Source organism: Fukomys damarensis, unplaced genomic scaffold, assembly GCF_012274545.1.
Source record: "Fukomys damarensis isolate Sample0158 unplaced genomic scaffold, DMR_v1.0_HiC HiC_scaffold_26, whole genome shotgun sequence".
NCBI lineage: Eukaryota > Metazoa > Chordata > Mammalia > Rodentia > Bathyergidae > Fukomys > Fukomys damarensis.
The window spans coordinates 17,676,930-17,696,766 of NW_022900938.1; the positions used below are offsets into that span (position 1 = coordinate 17,676,930).

The window sequence follows — 19,837 nt, forward strand, 5'->3', positions numbered from 1 at the left end:
CTCGTCGAATTTTTAAGACTCAATATCAGAAGTTGCAATCTTCACAATCATGAATATTGGCCTTACTTTTCTTATATGTAGGTCTCCAACTCACTGAATGAAACGGTCACATACCATTGAAGTGCACGTGGACTTATTATGTTATTCATGTTTTCATCCTTGGCCTTCAGTTAAAACTGAGCTTCAGCTCTTAATTCCTTTGGGCCAGAATTAAGATTTTAAATGCAACTGTGGGTGCATTTAATAGCTAAAAAATAAACATCAGGGAAAAATAGCATATTAACCTTTGGGCTCACGGATTGCTCAGATGTTGGCTTTTGTTCCTGGAGGGCAGCAGTCATTGCTGCTCCAGGCTGGCAGAATTCCCCCAAAGTCCACAGTGTCCAGGGCTCAGTGACAAGTGGCAGTTGGCCGGCTTGGGAGGTTGACAGTGGTCTGTGTGGTGCAGAAGTGGACAGTAAGTGCCAAAGCAGCGAGTGCGGTGCTTAATTCAGGGCACAGCTGCTGGGCTGGCTTATGGGCAACACAGCAGCTGTTCTTCGCTAGTTTTTAACCCTTATCTTGTTTAAAAATCCAACAAACGTTAGCTATTGTTTTCAGAAAGGAACAAACCAGGGCGATAATTCTTCTGCGGAACAGCACCCAGGGTTACCTATGGGAGGAAATTCTTATGTAGACTTTCATGTGATTTGTTCCTTTGTGCTCCTCACGCTCCTCATGAAAATACTTGTTCAATTGCAGAACCTAAGCAGCCACCTGTGTTTGATCAGCACCTCAGTCCTGTAACAGCGAGAGAAGGAGAATTCGTGCAGCTCAGCTGCCACGTGCGGGGATCCGAGCCCATCGGGGTGCAGTGGTTGAGGGCCGGCAGGGAAATAAAGCCTTCGGACAGGTGCAGCTTTAGCTTTGCTAGCGGGACAGCTGTGCTGGAACTCAAGGACGTGGTGAAAGCGGATTCGGGAGATTATGTGTGTAAAGCTTCAAATGTGGCTGGAAGTGACACTTCCAAATCAAGAGTGACCGTTAAAGGTACAGACCCTTCCAAAATAGGGAGAGGGCGATCAAACCAGCAACTGTTCATATTTATTAGCTTATTGCAATTTAAATAAGAAAGGAGCTAGACTTTTAGAAGGGCCAGTTACCTATCATTTGTAAATTGCAGCCTTCTTATTGCAATAGAGAATTATTAGGTAATGTAATGGACATGATTTCAATGCAAATTCTTTGAAACCCCTCAAGTTTGCCATCCTATTTCTCAAAACTCTATTTAGCATGTACAAGAGAGTATAATTAGTGAATTCCCAAGAAAAAATAATGTTATACTAATATGATAGAAAGTAACTTGGTATCACAGCCCAGGAGGAAATAGAGCTGAAAATACAGCTAAGTCTAAAAATACAACATTTGATAAGAATGTGATTATAGTTCAGCCTGCTGTCACTATCACTGGAATGAACTCATGAAACTGTTTCATCTTCTGTAACCCATTCTCATACATGTAGTGAGCCTGCATATCTTTGACACGCCGCGCTCCTAAAGCTTATTTTACATAGGGGAATGTTTGTTACAACTTTAAGGTAGTTGCAATAACAAAACATGTAAATGGCATTTTTCAGAAAAACCTGCTGCAGCTCCAGCTGCTAAAAAGGCAGCAGTAGATGGAAAACTCTTCTTCGTATCAGAACCTCAGAGTATCAGAGTTGTCGAAAGTAAGTGCTTCATAGAAAGAGCATCTCTCTCCTTCTCGTACCTTTCACTACGGATTCCATTTCACAAGAACCAATTTCAGAAGATTAAATTTGTTTTCATTATTCCTTAGAAACCACCGCAACATTCCTTGCAAAAGTTGGAGGTGACCCGATCCCAAATGTTAAATGGACAAAAGGGAAATGGAGGCAGCTGAACCAAGGAGGCCGCATTCTTATCGACCAAAGAGGCGAGGAAGCAAAACTGGAAATTAGAGACACCTCAAAAACAGATTCAGGGCTGTACCGATGTGTTGCCTTTAACAAACACGGTGAAATCGAAAGCAATGTTAATCTACAGGTGGACGAGAGGAAGAAGCAGGAGAAGATTGAAGGTGACCTTAGAGCAATGCTGAAAAAGTAAGTTCCAGTTTGAAAAACGGGCACAGTAATCATTGACTCACAAAGGGATCTCTCAAAAGTGTAGATCGTCGCCTACTCTGAGACTCGGTCACTAAGAATAAAACTATATGGGCCTTTTGTCACAAACAGGCAAATACACAACATTTGAGTGCAAATCCATGGTTCATTAAGATCTATTTCTGTATTACGATGAGAAAGTTTTAAGACCGAGGTACATTTGAAAGCTTTACAACTAAGGAAATGGTCATTGTATATGTCTCAGTATAGAATTTTTGTTTCTATATGTAATTTATTATGCTATGAGTGGTTTTCTAGATAAATTATTTGCAACCTTTTTCATAATTTCAATAGTTTATATTTAAACATAATTATTAAATTAATCAGCACTGTTTCCATCCATCACAAATATGTGATATTTCCCCTTTATTAAAGTTTTCCATTGTTGTTGTTACTGTTTCGTTATCTCGTAATTCTTTAGGCTCTGTCCTTTTATCAGATTTCTATACTTGGTAATGACACTCTGAATTTAATCCATTCCATCTCCAAACACAATTTTATTGTTGTTTCAGTCCATGTGGTAAAATGAATATTTCTTGAATAAGGAATATAGAAATATTCCTTTGAGAGGGGAAAAATACCAAATGACATTCATAACTCTTAAGTGATAATAGACAATTCAAAATAAATAGAATATGAGTGATTTACATCTATTTTTATTTCATTTAGGACTCCAGTCTTGAAGAAAGGAACTGGGGAAGAAGAAGAAATTGATATCATGGAACTTCTCAAAAACGTTGATCCTAAAGAATATGAAAAATATGCCCGCATGTATGGAATCACTGACTTCCGGGGTCTCCTTCAAGCATTTGAATTACTAAAGCAAAGTCAGGAAGAAGAGACTCATAGATTGGTATGGCCTTTTGTGTACAGTGCCAGCCTACAAACTCTGCATGTGAAATATCTGACACATCCCTTTGCATTTCCAGAATGCTAGTTATAGGAGGATCATTTAATAGAACCTAAACCACACTGAGAGGAGAAATTGAATATAGATGCATCCTCTAATAAAGACTGTATTTCATACATAAGACTTTTTCTTCCTTCTTAGGAAATTGAGGAGCTAGAGAAGTCAGAGAAGGATGAAAAGGAATTTGAAGAACTTGTATCATTTATTCAGCAGAGGCTGACACAGACAGAGGTGAAATGAACTATGCTGCTCATAAAGTACACACATTATTACTGGGAATTAATTATATGGGAGGGAGTGACTAATGCATTTTAATTCTTTATTCTAGCCTGTCACTCTGATCAAGGATATTGAAAACCAGACAGTTTTGAAAGATAATGATGCTGTCTTTGAAATTGACATTAAGATTAATTATCCAGAAATCAAGCTGTCATGGTACAAAGGGACTGAAAAACTGGAACCCAGTGAGAAATTTGAAATAAGCATTCATGGTGATCGACATACACTGAGAGTCAAAAACTGTCAACTTAAAGACCAGGGCAATTACAGACTGGTCTGTGGTCCCCACATCGCGAGTGCCAAGCTAACCGTCATTGGTGAGTGAGCAGAGTTATAAAAAACCTTGTGGGACTAAATTACTGCTGAGCACATCTGCATGTGATATTGAATGAAATGTGCACTGTATCACACACAGAGCCTGCCTGGGAACGGCATCTGCAGGACGTTACTCTGAAAGAAGGCCAGACTTGCACCATGACGTGCCAATTCTCTGTGCCAAATGTAAAATCCGAATGGTTCAAAAATGGCAGAATCCTTAAACCCCAAGGAAGAGTTAAAACAGAGGTGGAACACAAAGTCCATAAACTGAGCATTGCCGATGTTCGGGCGGAAGACCAGGGCCAGTACACCTGCAGACATAAAGACCTTGAGACATCTGCAGAGCTCAGAATTGAAGGTGGGTGAAACTATGGGTGGAGTCACTGTAGCTAGCACAGGGCAGGAGAAATGTGAAGGACCACAACACTGGCGCCAGACATGGCCAAAGGGCCCGTAAGTCCTCATTTCCCAGCTCACAGTTACAGCAGTAGCTCCCGTCTCAAAATTCATACAACCAACAGATAAATATTCAAATACATACCATGTCTTTTTTCATATTTCTTTTAAAAGAGAATCAAATTTTAACACAGAAAAGGACAGGACTCTCTAATCCCTTTGAAACATTGAATGAGATACATGACTTTTGAATGGCTGTTTCTGTTTAATGGCTGTTTCTAAATTCTATAATTCTCATCTCTGTGATCTGATTCTAAGAAAGATAAAGATGTCGTGCTGTAAGTCTAGAGGATTTTGATGAGGAATTGATACTATGGATAGGACTGACTTACTATATCTAGGAGAAATTTTACAAAGTTGACCATGTGTGATCCAGCTGTTTTTCAAAACTGTTGATGCCATTGAGGACCATTATTCCGCTTTCTGGATTTCTAACATGAAGTGAAACCTCGGAATTTAAGAGCATAAATATTCATTTCCTAATTGTTTGACTGTGGGCATTTCCAAAGACGCTCTCAAGATTGTACTTAGAAAATCTTTGGCGATAATAACAGCGACTCTGTTCACGCTTGCTCTCGATTGTTGAAGCGTAATTACACGCCATCTTACTCACATAAGCGTTTCAGCTATTCTGATTCACTTCCCAAAGGCTATAGATATCAAGTTATATTTTAAGTTTCAGAAATTTTAAAATTGTTTTCAGATTAAAGGGTCTAGTTGGAAGTGCTAATCATGTTTTAAATAGGTGAATGTTTAAATATAATTCTTCAGTGGAAAAAACTCAGCAGAGAACTATGATCTGTGGCATGCTCATGGTGCCATTTCTCATATGGTTCCAGATTTAAATGTCGGAGAAGATCTTCCCCCTCCTGGCCATTTTCCCATAAAACAGTCTGCCTTCCATAACAGGTTGATTGTGGCTCCCTGTATGTGCTTAGAAAGTAGGTTTCCAAACTCTAAGTAGAATCCTCTGCAGCATAGAAGTGCAGATTTTCTGTTGAATTCAACATTACTTCACAAGAAAAGTTATAGCTATGAGATAAATAAGTCTAGATCCTGAATAAAAAAAGATATTTTACTGATGCAAGAAAGACTTTTACAGAGGAATAAATTGTAAAATTAAGTGTATGTACCTTCTATAATGAAACTGCCATTTACTAATGTTTTTGAAATTTCATTTGATTTTGGGTTAACCTCTTCCTTAAATATTTCCTTCTTATACATGGTTTCAGAATTCTCAGGGATATATTTACACCTTCCTACATTGATACATTCAAGAGTTGGGATAGTTTTTGTCACTCGTGTAATAAGAGGATTTTGTTCTTGTTTTGTCCTTTGAGGTTTTTTCTTTTTCTTCTTTTTACTGTGTTACAATTGTATAAAAAGGAGGTGATTTTAGATATCCAAGGAGAAAACACAGGAAAGGAGGTTCCTGTCTCACCTTGAACCTCCCTAACTTCGAACCCCCTTTCATTTAAACAGCTGAACCAATTCAGTTTACAAAGCGCATTCAGAACATCGTGGTGAGTGAACACCAGTCTGCTACCTTCGAGTGCGAAGTGTCCTTTGATGATGCCATTGTAACCTGGTACAAAGGACCCACAGAACTCATCGAGAGCCAGAAATACAACTTTAGGAATGATGGTCGCTGCCATTACATGACCATCCACAATGTGACCCCAGATGACGAAGGTAATTCCCACCGTTTTCCTGGTGAATACATAATGTGACCCTCTTCTGTTCTGTAGATTTCTAGTTTTGTATACACTTATATTCTATCTTATAAAAGAGAAGTTTTCTCTTTTTGGAAAAGTCAACTATAAGCAAGCATATACATTTAACTAAAGAGTTATTTGCGATACATGGGAAAGCTGAAGTGTGGTTATTCTTGGCTATAGGTGTCTATTCAGTAATTGCCCGTCTGGAACCTAGAGGTGAAGCCAGAAGCACAGCAGAGCTCTACTTAACAACGAAAGGTGAGGAAACACCCAGTTAACACCACACCACAATCTTCACAACAAATAGCCTGCCCAGACAATCCCAAATACAAAAATCCTTTTGTTTTTTGTTTTGTTTTGTTTTCCAGAAATCAAACTTGAGCTGAAGCCTCCTGGTAAGTACTGTATTTTTTTCCCCCTCCAATCCTTTGCTTACTATAAATTCAGCAAAATTCTGTAAATAACAGAACCCAAACAAAAAGGTATAAAGATTCCTCTCTCTTCAGTAAACTACTACTCAATAAATATACTATTCAGTACAATAATTTTCAGAAAAATAATAAAATGTTAAACTCTATCAATTTGGGAAAGTAGAGACAAGATGTTTTCGGCTGGTATCTAGGATCATTTCAAAGGATGTGGCCAGAGAATGAAACACATTTTCATGGAGAATAAACTCTCCTATGTGGTTGTACACAAAGGAATGTCTTTATGTCTGTATGTTTGTGCTGTTGGAAGCACCTGGCAATCAAACACACCCTAGTTATCTAATAAATACTGGTGTCCTTCGTTCCTCTTTTCTTACCATCACATGTGCCTTTCAGATATCCCCGACTCCAGAGTTCCGATCCCCACCATGCCTATCAGAGCAGTACCAACAGAAGGTAAGAGCCAGTACTTCAGCCTCTGGGATTGAGCAGCAACCTTCAGCCACCAGGAAATGACCAGCATCCCAGCTGTGACAGAGTCAGCACACACACTTCTGTGTCTTAATCTTCACTCTGTGATTAAAAATCAAAGCAAGAGCCAGTTGTGGTGGCTCACTTCTGTAATCCCAGCACTTGGGAGGCTGAGGCAGAAGGATCTCTGTGAGTTTGAGACCAGCCTGGGCTACATAGTGAGTTCCAGGTCAGTTTCAACTACATAGTAAGACCCTGTCTCAAAAAAAAAAAAAAAAAAAAAAAAAAATTCAAAGCAAAAGTGTAGTTTCAGTTACAAATAGAAACTAGTTGTGTTTGTGCTGATTGATGATTTCATGCTCCCTTTGAGATACTGCATGGAATGCATCAGGCTTTTCATTACACGTCACACAAAGCAGGAAACTAAAATATATTGCTGATCGTGCCATTTATTTTCTTTAGAAGTCCCTCCTGCGGTTGCTCCTTCTATCCCTCTTTTGCTGCCATTACCTGAAGAAAAGAAACCACCAGCAAAACGTGTTGAAGGTACTAGATGTCATCTACTAAAATGTCAAAAATTAGAATTTCACTTTGGCTGATTGGGGAAACAGTGCCTAAAACAACACACCCGCCCTCTAGTGGTCAGAAGTTGGATTGCCTCGAGATAGTAATTGTTCCTTCTAAGTATTACAGTGTCAATTAAATGTATGGCATTTGTTTAAAACTCTAAAAATCATCAGGCAACCCATATACTATGCCTAGTACTATTTTATTTTAATAGAACCATTTAAACATTAATGTAAAATTAAATTCATTTTATATTTTCCTAACACTTTTTCTCTAAAAAAAATACTGTAATCAATTTCTTATGTAACTTATGGAAATTAACCACACTAGTTTATAGCCAAATGTAAATTATTGGCTTTTCCCTCAGTTATCATGACCTACTCTTTAAAGTTCAGTCACAAAATAGGAGTTAGAATATCTTTAACCTATTTGACTGGAGGCTTTGTTTCATTTTGTTATTGGTTTTCTTTCCCTTGTTTCATTTAGCTTTGGCACCCAAGGCATGAGTTCAACAAGAAAGAGCTCTTATGGGTAGCAGGGAATTGCCCATTGTAAATATTAAATGCTTGAGAATTGTGTGATTTGTAACCTAAAGTTGCTCAACTATAAAACAACAGATTGCCTGGAGCTTCCCAGAGTCCAGAATCACTGCAGGGATTTCCTCAGAATGCTCAGAAAATATTTTGCATGTCAGAGTCCTGGTTTTCTAGCAGCAAACCACAGCTGTCCCAACAGTTTTCAAAGATCAGATATGTTTGTCCCCTCATACCCACTATAATTGGTATCAAATGCTTAATCTATGTCTTAGTCACCCTCAAAAGGAATTCAGTTTTTTAAAACTACCAATGTTAACCAGGTGTGGTGGTGCACACCTGTAATCCCGGCAGAAGGAACACTGAGTTTGAGACCAGCTTGGGCTACATAGTGAGTTCAAGGCCAGCCTGAATGACATAGCAAAACCCTGACTCTTAAAATCAAAAACCTAAAATGAAACAAAAATTCCAGTGTTGTGACTAGTATAATTTTGGTGAAAAAGAAGCATGTTTATGATTTATATGAACATTTGTTAAGTATATTTCATCTTGCAAGGAGAAGTAAGTATCAAAAATTATCAGTAAAATCCAATTTTATTTCTGTTGTCAGAAATGATCGTTCCTCAATGAATGATTTGTTCTTTTAAATGATAGTTTCAACATAATGAAGTTTTAGTACCACCTGTGAAATGTAAGAAGTTAAATCATATTTTAAAAATTCAAAGATAGTCATTTATTCATGAATGCTAAAGGCCATAATCAAGTAAAAATAGGAACGATGGTCATTGTAGTGTAACAGTAGCCACAGTAGAAGATTCCCACAACATATATTATGGGTAGCACTTTAATTTTACTGGTCCACTTGCTTTTATTCCTCCTGAAAAATTTGGTGTTCATGCCTAAGTGAAAAACAAGGTGAAAGTGCATTTTCTGGTTTATAATAACTGTGTAGATTCCTTCCCCATATTTTGAAATCTGTGCCTCTTAGGCATAAAATCAGGGAAGAAGTAAGATTGTGTTTTGAAAACTTTAAATCAGTGAAGGTGAAAGCCCACAGTATATATTCGATCTGCCTCCACACTCATTTTTATTTTTGCATTCTATCCAAAATCATTCTGAAATAAGTACCTTGTAATAATGTCCAACTTTTTTCTTATCATCAACATATGAGAAAATACAATAAGCCTCCTACTTTCCTGAAAACATTGACTTGCATCTGACTTTTTTTTTTTTTAAGTGACCAAAAAGGCTGTGAAGAAAGACACCAAAAAAGTTGTTGCAAAGCCCAAGGAAGAGGCACCACCACCTAAAGGTATTGTAATGAACTAGTTAAAGAGCAGTGATTGTGATTTTTTTTTTCTGGACTAAAAATTTTAAACTCTAAATAGAGATGGTTGGGAAAGGAGGAGAGAAGTTTAAAGTCACAAAAAGATGACATACTGGACATTTTCTTCATATGGCCTATAAATTTTAATTATCTGAAACCAACTTAATCTAGAATCAAACTTCAGCCTTCGAGCATGTTTATTAGTCTGGCACAGGAGAGCATTTCCAGCAAGCTCGATTTGGAAATCATGAAGGTGTTGTAGTGATCCTGGAAGGGGTAGGGAGTTGGTAGTCGTCATGCATAATACAAGTGACTAACGGTAATGCGCGGTATTATACATAGTCAAAAATAAACACGCATTTCATCTTTTTGAAGTGCCAGAGGTTGCCAAGAAGCCTCCACCTCCTACTGCTTTAATTCCAGCAAAAGGTAAATTTTAAAAATTATTAAATATTTTATTCTGTTTATTCTTGAGTTTTGCACTTCTGCTATTTATTCTTAAATATTAGGTGCGCCCAGCTTAATGGTAAAATTGTAGGATCTCCTCTGTCGTGAAAATTATTAGAAGCAATACCTATTTTATGTTACTTCTACTTTAATTGTAGTCTGTACACATATTAAGGATCACATTAATCTCCTCTTACGTGTCTTTTTCAATCTGTTATATAAACACAGTTAATTGGTTTGGTTATATATTGTCTTTCTTAAGGTGATTAATGAGTCACATCTGTTAGAAGTGTAAGGTTAGCCAGGCATGGCTCATCACACCTGTAAGCACTCTGGCAGGCCATGACAAAAGGATCTTAAATTCCCACCCAGCCTGGGCAACTTAGTGAAACTTTGTCTCAAAATAAAAAGTGAAAAGCACTGGGGATACAGCTCATTCAGAAGCCCTGGATTCAATTCTCAGTACCTCAAAAAGAAAAGAAAAAAAAAAGTAGGTTCCAAAAAAAATGTGTGACAGGAATGACCGAAACTTTAAATATTTACCTCAGAAATATTGACTATAAATTCTACAAAATTATCAACTATTAAAACGTCCCATGGGAAATGACTAGGGGTTCTGCAAACTGGAGTTCCCACAGTACAATGTAAACTGTGTCCATTTGATATCTTGTCGAATCCCCATTTTCAACACTAGAAAAATCCTCAGATCAAAAGCACAGTGCATGTTGATATTCTCTGTTGTGTTTCCTAGTCAGTAAAAGCTTAACTAGAACCAAGAGATCGAAAAATATAGTAAGTTATCAACGCTAAGATCTGGGGTCCTTGGTGTTATTTGACGTAGTACATAGATCTCATTTACTAATGCAGTTGGCTGTGGTTAATATGTTGATAACGTTTATTGTTGTCCATGTATTTTAGCTCCCGAAATCATCGACGTATCCTCCAAGGCTGAAGAAGTAAAAATAACAACCATAACTAGAAAGACAGAGGTTCAGAAAGAAAGAGAAGCTGTGTACGAGAAAAAGCAAGCCGTCTACGAGGAGAAGAAAGTTTACATCGAATCTCTGGTGGAAGAGGAGCCCTACGACGAGCTGGAAGTCGAGCCGTACGCAGAGCCCTACGAGGAGCCCTATTACGAAGAACCGGACGACTACGCAGAGATCGAGGTCGAGGCTAGGCGGGAGGTCCACGAGGAGTGGGAGGAAGACTTCGAAGAAGGGCAAGAGTACTACGAAAGGGAAGAGGGCTACGATGAAGGGGAGGAAGAGTGGGAGGAGACTCACCAAGAGAGAGAAGTGACTGCAGTTCCAAGGGAGGCTCGTGAAGGTGCGTGTACACTGGGTGGCTTTCGCCCCCTGTTCCTCATCTTTGCTCAGCTCGTTGTGTTTTCAGGGCTGTTAGCCAGATCCGCAGCGGATATGCAAGAGATGAAATGATAGCTTCGATTTTTCAAGTTAGAAGTCTTTAAAAAAGTCCGTACAAGGTCATGAGCTTTGGTTACTATGATGCTTTTACGTTATAAACTGATCATGTAGACTAAATTCCGAGGGCTATTGTCTGATGCAGAAGTTCAAACTTTCTCCGTCTTGCCGCATCTCTACTGGGTCTTGCTGTGAATCCAGCGCTAGGAGTCACGTTAGCAGTGTGCTGCCCAACAGAGCTCTTCACACAATTACCTACTGCTCTTAATTTGTGTCGTTTGCACTGCATAAAGTCTCTTAGTGCTTACAGATTTAAACATCCCTACTTATCCTGTGATTTTATTATAGAATTACCAGAGAGAAAAGTTCCAGCAAAAATACCTGAAAAGAAAGCACCACCTCCTAAAGGTATGTAATTGGAATTATTTAAACATCAGAGAATCGATATGATCATGGCTTGTTTGGCAAAGATGTTCGAACCACCAGTTCAATCCAATAGGCACAACTTCTTCTCTAAGCCTATCGTCTCCATGAAATTTTTTTCTTAACAACTTCTAATTCATTTAATAAAACAATTAAAAAGTTAATAAAAATGTGACAGTAAATTGAAAATAAATATAACCAAGATAATGTAAGCACAGAAACTTGTATTTAAAGCTCACTTAAAGAGTGCCAGATCTGTCTCTCTCTAAAGAAATATATATGTGTGTGTGTAGAAAGTAAGGGAGAGAATTGTAGTAGAAATTCTAAAAGTACTGCAATTTTTTAAAATGCTTGCAGTTATAAAGAAGCCAGTAGTTGAAAAAGTTGAAAAGACTACTCGAAGAATGGAAGAAGAAAAAGTTCAAGTCACCAAAGGTATTATTGTTTAAGACATTTCTAATACCATGTACACAAGTAATCTGCTTATTGACATATTCTCACATTTACTATTTTTTACAATCATCTAAACTATTTTTAAATTTTATGCAAAGCAATATCCTTTACAATACAAATATATTTGTACATATTTTTTAAGTACCTGAAGTTTCAAAGAAGATTGTCCCACAAAAACCTTCCCGGACTCCAGTACAGGAAGAAATTATTGAAGTGAAAGGTACACATCTTTGTCTTTCAGCTTCAAGTTTTAAACATTTTTATTTATGCGTATGGATATGTGTACTACATATATCGGTAAATAATTCACAAGTCGACAAAAATAGCAACATTTTTATATAATACACATTTTATGCTGAGTTGTACTTATGTGTAATTTAATTCAGTAACATTTTCTATTTTTGTTTTTGCTTAAAAATTGCTTTTTTTTTGGTACTGGGGATTGAACTCAAGACCTTGTGCTTGTGAGGCAGGCACAGCACCACTGAGATAAATTCCTGGCAAAAATTGCTTATTTTATTGAAGGAAAGTTTTGTGTTTAATAAGTAGTCTTCTAACTATTATGCAATGTATTGCATTGCATATAATAATCCCTATCCTCTCGTTCATATGAATAGTCCCTAATGGATTTGGAAAAGCAATGCATTGTGTGTGAAGAAGTTGTGTCTATTTGATTCTCTTAGTAATATATATAAAGGCTGCATGGGTTGTTTGTCCATATAGATCAAAGCGTAATTAGTTGCCTTGTCAATACTAAATTTGTTCTCAAGTCATCCTGTTAAACCAATCGGTGTCTAATGACTTCAGCATCTCATACCATTGTGTATTTCATCTGATGTCATGTCCGGAAATAGTTGTATTAATGTGAAATACTTTCTTTAAAGTACCAGCTGTGCATACAAAGAAGATGGTTATCTCAGAAGAAAAGATGTTCTTTGCTTCTCACACAGAGGAGGAAGTGTCAGTTACAGGTACAAAACAAATTTGAATTTGGGAACTCAGCGGAAGAGTTTTAGACGGATTTTTATTGCTCTTCTTCTTATCCAGTTTGTGAACATGTAGGCATTTCTGTCTCCTTGCAATTCTCTGTCATCTTTTTCGCTTCATGTTTGTCTCTGTTTTCACCTTTGCTTTGGTATTCTTTGTAAATTATAATTGCCACCTACAACATAACATATCAATAATTAAAATGTATATTTTTTAAAGTCCCTGAGGTACAAAAGAAAACTGTTACTGAAGAGAAAATTCATGTTGCTGTTTCCAAAAAGATTGAGCCACCACCTAAAGGTATTAGTAGCACAAAGTTTAAGGTCTTTATTAAAATGTGGTAGAGATTTTGCAGTAAGCACCTGTGTTAATATTAAGGAGCATATTCATTCACACAGCCAGTAGACTTCTAGCCTCTAGGTATCAAGGACACAAGGGATGGGAAGACCATGAGGGAGGTACAGGAGAGAATGGACTCATAGTACAGTGACCAGCTGTTCAGACATGCAGGGTCCTGGAGCCAGCTTACACCACTACACAGAGACTGTTAAATGCTCAGGAACTTTGCCAGTCAATGGTTTAATACCACCATTATTAAGAATTAGGTTATATAAATCATATTAAAAACATGTTAATACAGACTCAAAACTCATTACTTCTTGTTTGACTTCATTTTGTTCTTATCATTGTTTGGGGTTTGTTTATGCCTACTGTTTTTGTGATAGAAATGCTGCTCAATGTGTCCTACTATGCACCTGTTCCCAGCTCCAAAACAGTGGAATCCTACTGGTAGCCAAGGTGGCAGTATTTGCCACCGCAGAAATCAGAAAATACAGCAACTGCCCTTGACCACCCCGCTGCCAGCCAAATTGTGAAACATTTACAATATAAAATATACTTAAGCTAATCGAATGCAATTGTTCCCATACAGCTGCCTTACAAAGTAAGGTTGCTAAAAATGCATCCTCAGGGTTCTTGATGTTCATTATAAGCTGGTCTCTGAGAAGCAGGCCTTGGCCTCTCTGAGCAGGGTGCCCCATCTGTCCCTGAAAAAGTGTAGTCTCCTGCACTTACAGGTGACAATAGTCACATTTTCTTCATAGCCATTCAGTCATTTCCATTTATGCTGGTTCCTAACACATCAGTAGAGAAATGTCTGCTCTTTAATACTGTCATGCAAGAATGTGTGATTGGTCAAAATGCATGATTTCTCAAAAATGGTGCATTTCTTTTGAAGTCCCTGAGCCACCTAAGAAACCAGTTCCAGAAGAAGAAGTCCTTGTGCCCATTCCTAAAAAGGTGGAGCCCCCACCAGCCAAAGGTAGAATACTTTTGAAAAAATAACTCAGCGCCTGTCTTCTTGCATCTATTTAGCAAGATCTATGTGTTAACAAAAGAGCATCTGTAAACCATCTGTAACAGGATTATGTATGTGTATGTTGATGTTATTAATTTGTAGTAATGTGTTGTATGAGTATCAGTAACAGTTTTAGACATCAGACCATCCTAACAGGGTCATCGTCTGCTTCATGTAGTGTGTGTAATGCCTACATGGTTTCGATGTATTTAACATTTCTTCCTATCATAAGTAGAGCATATTAAATTAGTTTTTAACCCTTTTATGGAGGGTTTATGCTTTAATGTAATCTTAAGTGTCTCAGAAGGAGACTAGAATATTCAACGTTGTTTCTACAATGGTATCTTTAAAGTTCCTGAGGTTCCCAAGAAACCTGTACCAGAGGAGAAGAAGCCAGTACCTGTACCAAAGAAGGAACCCGCTGCCCCCGCAAAAGGTACACAGCTGACAGCAGGGAGACGCTTTGCCCAGTGGCCGCTCTTTGTTTCATGGTCTTCGTCCGTCCTGTGCTGTCTTTCAGTTGTCTGTTTTCTACTTTGCTTGAGTTTTTAATGTTTGTCAGCTTTAGGGCTATATCCTGACATACATCGTTTATGACGCTGAACATTCCTCAGGCACCACCAAAACATATTGTTTTTGATAGAAAGAACTATGTCAGACTGCTATCTTAGAATTTTAATATCTTTCCTCTCCTAGAGAAAGAAGAGATATTTGTGAAACTTGTCTTCTGCAGACATGTTTCTGCTGGGGAAAAATTATCTTTGGTTCTTCATATATGAGCCTTTTTCATAATAAAAATGCTTTAATGAGTCATGAAGAGATGGAGGCCAGCAACAATGAGCACGTGTTCGGCAGAAGCGAATACCAACTAGAAAAAGGCAGGCACAGTGTGCTAGTGACTGCCGCTCTTCTTAAAAGTCAGTCATAGCAAGTCTTCAACAGTGGAGAAGAGAGACATTTGTGACATTTATTCTCACTTACAACATAAAAGTTTCTTGAAACATTCATTCGATGTCATTATTTCCATAAACGTTGCAGTTGTCTAGTTAGCTAGTTAGGGTACCTTGTATATGTGGATGTTGGGATTAAAATGTGCCGCTGTGGTATATCCCTGATTTCTTGCTTTGTGTTTGGTTTTAGTTTGGAGTGTTGGTGATAAAAGACCCTCCTTTATGGGGGCAGTGAAGGCGCAGCTACTCACAGCTGGTCAGTCACTGAGAGATTCAGTAGGAATTCAACACCCAGTTTAGGAGAAACCGGACTTACATTTCAGATAGCTCTCACTTTTCCTTGACCTCCTAGTGCTTCCATTTTCTTCCTGAATTAAATCTGCCTCTCTCTTTCTAAAGCTTGGCTCTTTCAGAATTCTGGGACTTTTTTTAAACAAATGACTACACAGAGGTCTGTCTCATCCATCAAAACAAACATTTATTTCAACAAATTTATTGCATATATGTGTAAATGTGGCTTGTACCTACAACATGGCATATCCATATATAAATGCTTACCTATATAACTGTTCTTCCCCCAAAAAATAGAGCTAACCCAAAAAGAATCAGCCTTGAAAACCAGAGATGAAAAAAGCCAGCCCCAATCAGCCTGTCCTTGCCTTACAGAGTAGCCACTGTACAAGAAACTATCTGAACTGAACAAGATCTCTCTCTCCCTCTCTTTCTGCCTCCCTCCCTCCCTCCCTCTTTCTTTCTCTTTCTCTCTCTTTCTCTCTCTGTCTCTCTCTCTCTCTCTTTCTCTCTCTCTCTCCCTCCCTCTCCCCCCCATCTTTCTTTCTTTCTGGTTTTTGGAGACACAGTCTTGCTGTGTAGTTCAGGCTGACCTTGAACTCCTGCCTCAGTCTCCAGAGTGCTGGGATTACAGGGGTGTACTTGATCTTACTTTAAATAATTATTGTAGATAATGCTTGCTGTTAAAGTTCATCTTCCAGTTTAAAAGTCAATATTATCAGTGCTGAGACTAGATCAATTAAACCCACTACAAACACTTAGGAGAGAGAAAGAGACCCTGCTCAAAACTATGGAATTGCTTCAGAGAAAAACATAATGCATATATCTGCAAAATTTTATACACAGAGCTTTCCACAGCCATTGACATATGGATATTAGGTTGAGAGACTGGCTCTGGAATATATGTTGTCTTGGTTATTAATACACTATGGGCACCAAAAATCTAAGAGAAATGGGAGTAGTAAGTTCTATAGATACAATTTTTTTTGTTTTTTATAGATACAATTATTGTACTTCTTGGTTTTAGTCTAAAATAGTCTTAAACTCATGATCATTGTATACCTCATTTTGCAATGCAAAATATAAAGATATTTCTATATACTATATCTGCATTATTGTTCATGTAATCAGTAATTTGTTCCTAGCAAAAGCAGACCAACGTATACGTAAAGGATAAATTCTGCACATAACATTCTGTTGCATAACTCATTTGTAATTGTCTAAGTGCCACTAAAACATTGTGACATTTATTTCATTGCAACCTTTATAACATTAGAGTTTATTTAATTTGCTGCATTATTTTGCTGATGCATAGATAATCTATAACAAGATTAAGGAACTGCATAGAGGTTTATGAATGTGCCTGTATCCATTAATAGAAGTAATGTGTATCTGAACTAAAGTGCTGTTTTACAAACTTTAAGTTCCAGAGGTGCCAAAGAAACCTGTCCCTGAGGAAAAAGTTCCTGTTCCGTTGGCCAAGAAAAAGGAAGTGCCCCCAGCTAAAGGTAAGGTGATTTGCTTAATAAACAAGCCCTATCATTCTGTCTTGAGTGCAAAACCTTCTGTGTTTATCTGTTAACTGAATTAGTTTAATTCAAACAATGTTCTGTGGTGAATGAAAACTCAAAATAGTGTCTGTTGTTCTGTGTACTTTCTTACAAAAAAGAATATGCACAGTATTAGCTGCTTTGAAAAATATAAACTCGACTTTAAAACTGTCTTTTCAAGTTCCTGAAGTACAGAAGAGAGTTGTCACAGAAGAAAAAATAACCATCATTACTCAAAGAGAGGAATCTCCACCAGCAGCAGGTACTTACTCCCATTTCCATGAAATAATCTCGTCTTCCCGTCAAGCTTTCATTGCATGTCTGCTTTAATGGGCCTGCCAGTTCTATGCTGCTCACTTATTTTACCTTTCTGAGAATTTATAAATTGAATACTATTCTTGAAGTGCCTGAAATACCAAAGAAGAAAGTTCCTGAAGAAAAGCGGCCAGTTCCTCCAAAAGAGGAAGAAGCTCCTCCAAGAAAAGGTATTGTCTCTCCATCTTTGCAAGAACCATCTTTATATAATATTATGCTTCATAGCAAAACGCCCCCAAAAAGTGTATTTTGTGATACGACTACTTTGTGGGTGCGTTTCAGTGGTGTGTGCTGGGGTTCGGTGAGGTAACCCTGAAGTTCTAAATGTGCATAATGTTTCTAAAGTGCCAGCTCCACCTAAGAAACCTGTCCCAGAGGAGAAAGTTCCAGTGCCAATTCCTGTAGCTAAGAAGGCTCCTCCTTCCCGAGGTAGGATTTTTCTCAGTCCTCTGACAGAAATATTTTAACACGTGAATTCTTGTTCTTTCTGTCTGGTCTCATCCTGTACCTACCATTCGTCTTAACTTCTGGGAGACTTGTGTGTGTACAAATTTGTGATATGTGACATGTTTCCCCCATTTTGCCAGTGGGAGTAGAATACTGTACAAATCTTCCCAAATACTAAGGAAAGAGAGTTATTAAAATTCTTACATTTTAAACTTCAACTTTAATGCCTTTTTAAAGCCGAAGTTTCTAAGAAAACTGTCGTGGAAGAAAAAAGATTTGTTGGTGAAGAAAAACTATCCTTCGCAGTTCCTCAGAGAGTGGAAGTCATGCAGCATGAAGGTATTATCACCTGAAGTGAGGGGAAGAGGGAGTCTCTGTGTTTGCTCAAGCCTTCTTTCTCTTCCACATGTGTTTGCTTAGCTTTGAACTTGTCTTTATCAGTTACTTCCTCTCACATTGGTTTTGGAATGTGTCTACCTATTGGTCCCTTCCCCAAGTGTTTGTTTACCTCTGATCTTATCCTTATCAGCTACCTCCTCTTACCTTAGTTTTAGAATGTGCCTACCTGTCTGAGCCTTCTAGAAGGAGTCCTTCAAGTTCTTCATGTCTGCACTACTCTTGAGTCATTCTGAGAATGTGCTGCTGAAAATGTGGCCATTGTGGAAGTGGTCACACTTGGACATGATTCACATATCGCTCTCAGTCTAGGACTGTGCCGTCCCCTCCTAAGTCTTGTAGTGAGGAAGACCTATGCCCTAAACAGATAGAAGAGCTGCTATCCAACAGTAGTGAACTCTTGGCCCTTACTCGTGTTTCAGCACGCTAAACTTAAATTAAATCTTATCTCTTAACCTCTGCGCAGAGGAGGAATGGAGTTACTCAGAAGAAGAGGAAAGAGTGTCTGTTTCAGTTTATAGAGAAGAAGAGAGAGAGGAGGAGGAAGTGGAGATTACGGAATATGAAGGTAAACAACCAAATGAGCTAGAGATGATCTGGAATCTCGATGCTTCCATTCCCCAATGGCTTGTTACACTAATGAAAAATCAGACCAAACAAATGACACATTCAGTGATCATCTACTGGCCTCAGTGGATGTATGTTTTGAGCAAAACACAGGATTCCGGCGTATTATACATTAAAGTAACATTCAGTGCATTTCTTGTCCATCTCTTCTTGGCTAGATGGGAAAGAAAGGCTTCCTGTTCATATGTAGCTAATAGAGATAGGCATCCCCACAGGTGTATGTCTTTTCATGAGAATAACGCTTGGCTTCGGCATGATGGGGTGGCATAAGCTTCCTCTCAGTAGTCTAATGTCGGGACTTCCCTTTCTTTCTTTTCTTTCTTTGTGTGTGTGCACCAGGGATTGAACTCAGGACCTTGCACTTGCCAGGCAGGCAGCAGAACCACAGAGCTAAATCCCCAGTCCTATGTATCTGTTTGTCTATCTATCGATCTATCGATCTATCTATCTTTCTATCTTTCTATCTCTTCTCTTCTCTTCTCTTCTCTTCTCTTCTCTTCTCTTCTCTTCTCTTCTCTTCTCTTCTCTTCTTTCTGCTGAAAACCTTTATTATCTCACAGTATCAGTGGGCTGGGAGCCTAGCCATAGTTCAGCCAGGATCTCTAATTCAAGGTTTTTCACCAAACATAATATGCACATAAAGAACCTTCTCGTTGTCTGGGACTAATTTCAGTTTCTAACAGTATACGCTATGTGTTTCCTTCAGTCCTCTAGACTCCAGATGCAGGGAAAACACTGTGATAGTCTTGCATCTTCATTAAGCTGAAAAGATGGGTGGCCTATTAGATTTACTTTCACTGTAAAAACCACATTTCTTCTTAACTGGTCTTTATATTTTGAGAACTCAAAAGTCATGTGAAGTCACTGTCTTTTCTATCATATCTACCTCCCACAAATCAGGGGGAACAGGTGAAATTATCTTGTAATTCACTTTTAACTCCTCAATTATATGTTTCTACTCTGTGGCTTTCCATTCTGGAGCATTGGGTTATTTTTTTTTT

The 19,837-nt window shown here is 38.1% G+C and overlaps 1 protein-coding gene across 1 annotated transcript in view; it reads left to right on the forward strand.

Annotated features, from left to right (window-relative positions):
* Window positions 1–19,837, forward strand: part of Ttn (titin) — a 267,108-nt gene that overhangs the window by 96,659 nt on the left and 150,612 nt on the right. Inside the window, 28 exon segments of the mRNA XM_033756300.1 lie at window positions 742–1,029; window positions 1,617–1,709; window positions 1,820–2,105; window positions 2,835–3,018; window positions 3,217–3,306; window positions 3,404–3,671; window positions 3,770–4,030; window positions 5,611–5,820; window positions 6,027–6,104; window positions 6,215–6,241; window positions 6,671–6,730; window positions 7,208–7,291; window positions 9,083–9,157; window positions 9,548–9,601; window positions 10,538–10,945; window positions 11,389–11,448; window positions 11,821–11,898; window positions 12,059–12,136; window positions 12,801–12,887; window positions 13,123–13,203; window positions 14,141–14,224; window positions 14,613–14,696; window positions 16,926–17,009; window positions 17,233–17,313; window positions 17,456–17,536; window positions 17,712–17,795; window positions 18,051–18,152; window positions 18,676–18,777. Coding sequence (XP_033612191.1) covers window positions 742–1,029; window positions 1,617–1,709; window positions 1,820–2,105; window positions 2,835–3,018; window positions 3,217–3,306; window positions 3,404–3,671; window positions 3,770–4,030; window positions 5,611–5,820; window positions 6,027–6,104; window positions 6,215–6,241; window positions 6,671–6,730; window positions 7,208–7,291; window positions 9,083–9,157; window positions 9,548–9,601; window positions 10,538–10,945; window positions 11,389–11,448; window positions 11,821–11,898; window positions 12,059–12,136; window positions 12,801–12,887; window positions 13,123–13,203; window positions 14,141–14,224; window positions 14,613–14,696; window positions 16,926–17,009; window positions 17,233–17,313; window positions 17,456–17,536; window positions 17,712–17,795; window positions 18,051–18,152; window positions 18,676–18,777 — 3,552 coding nt within the window.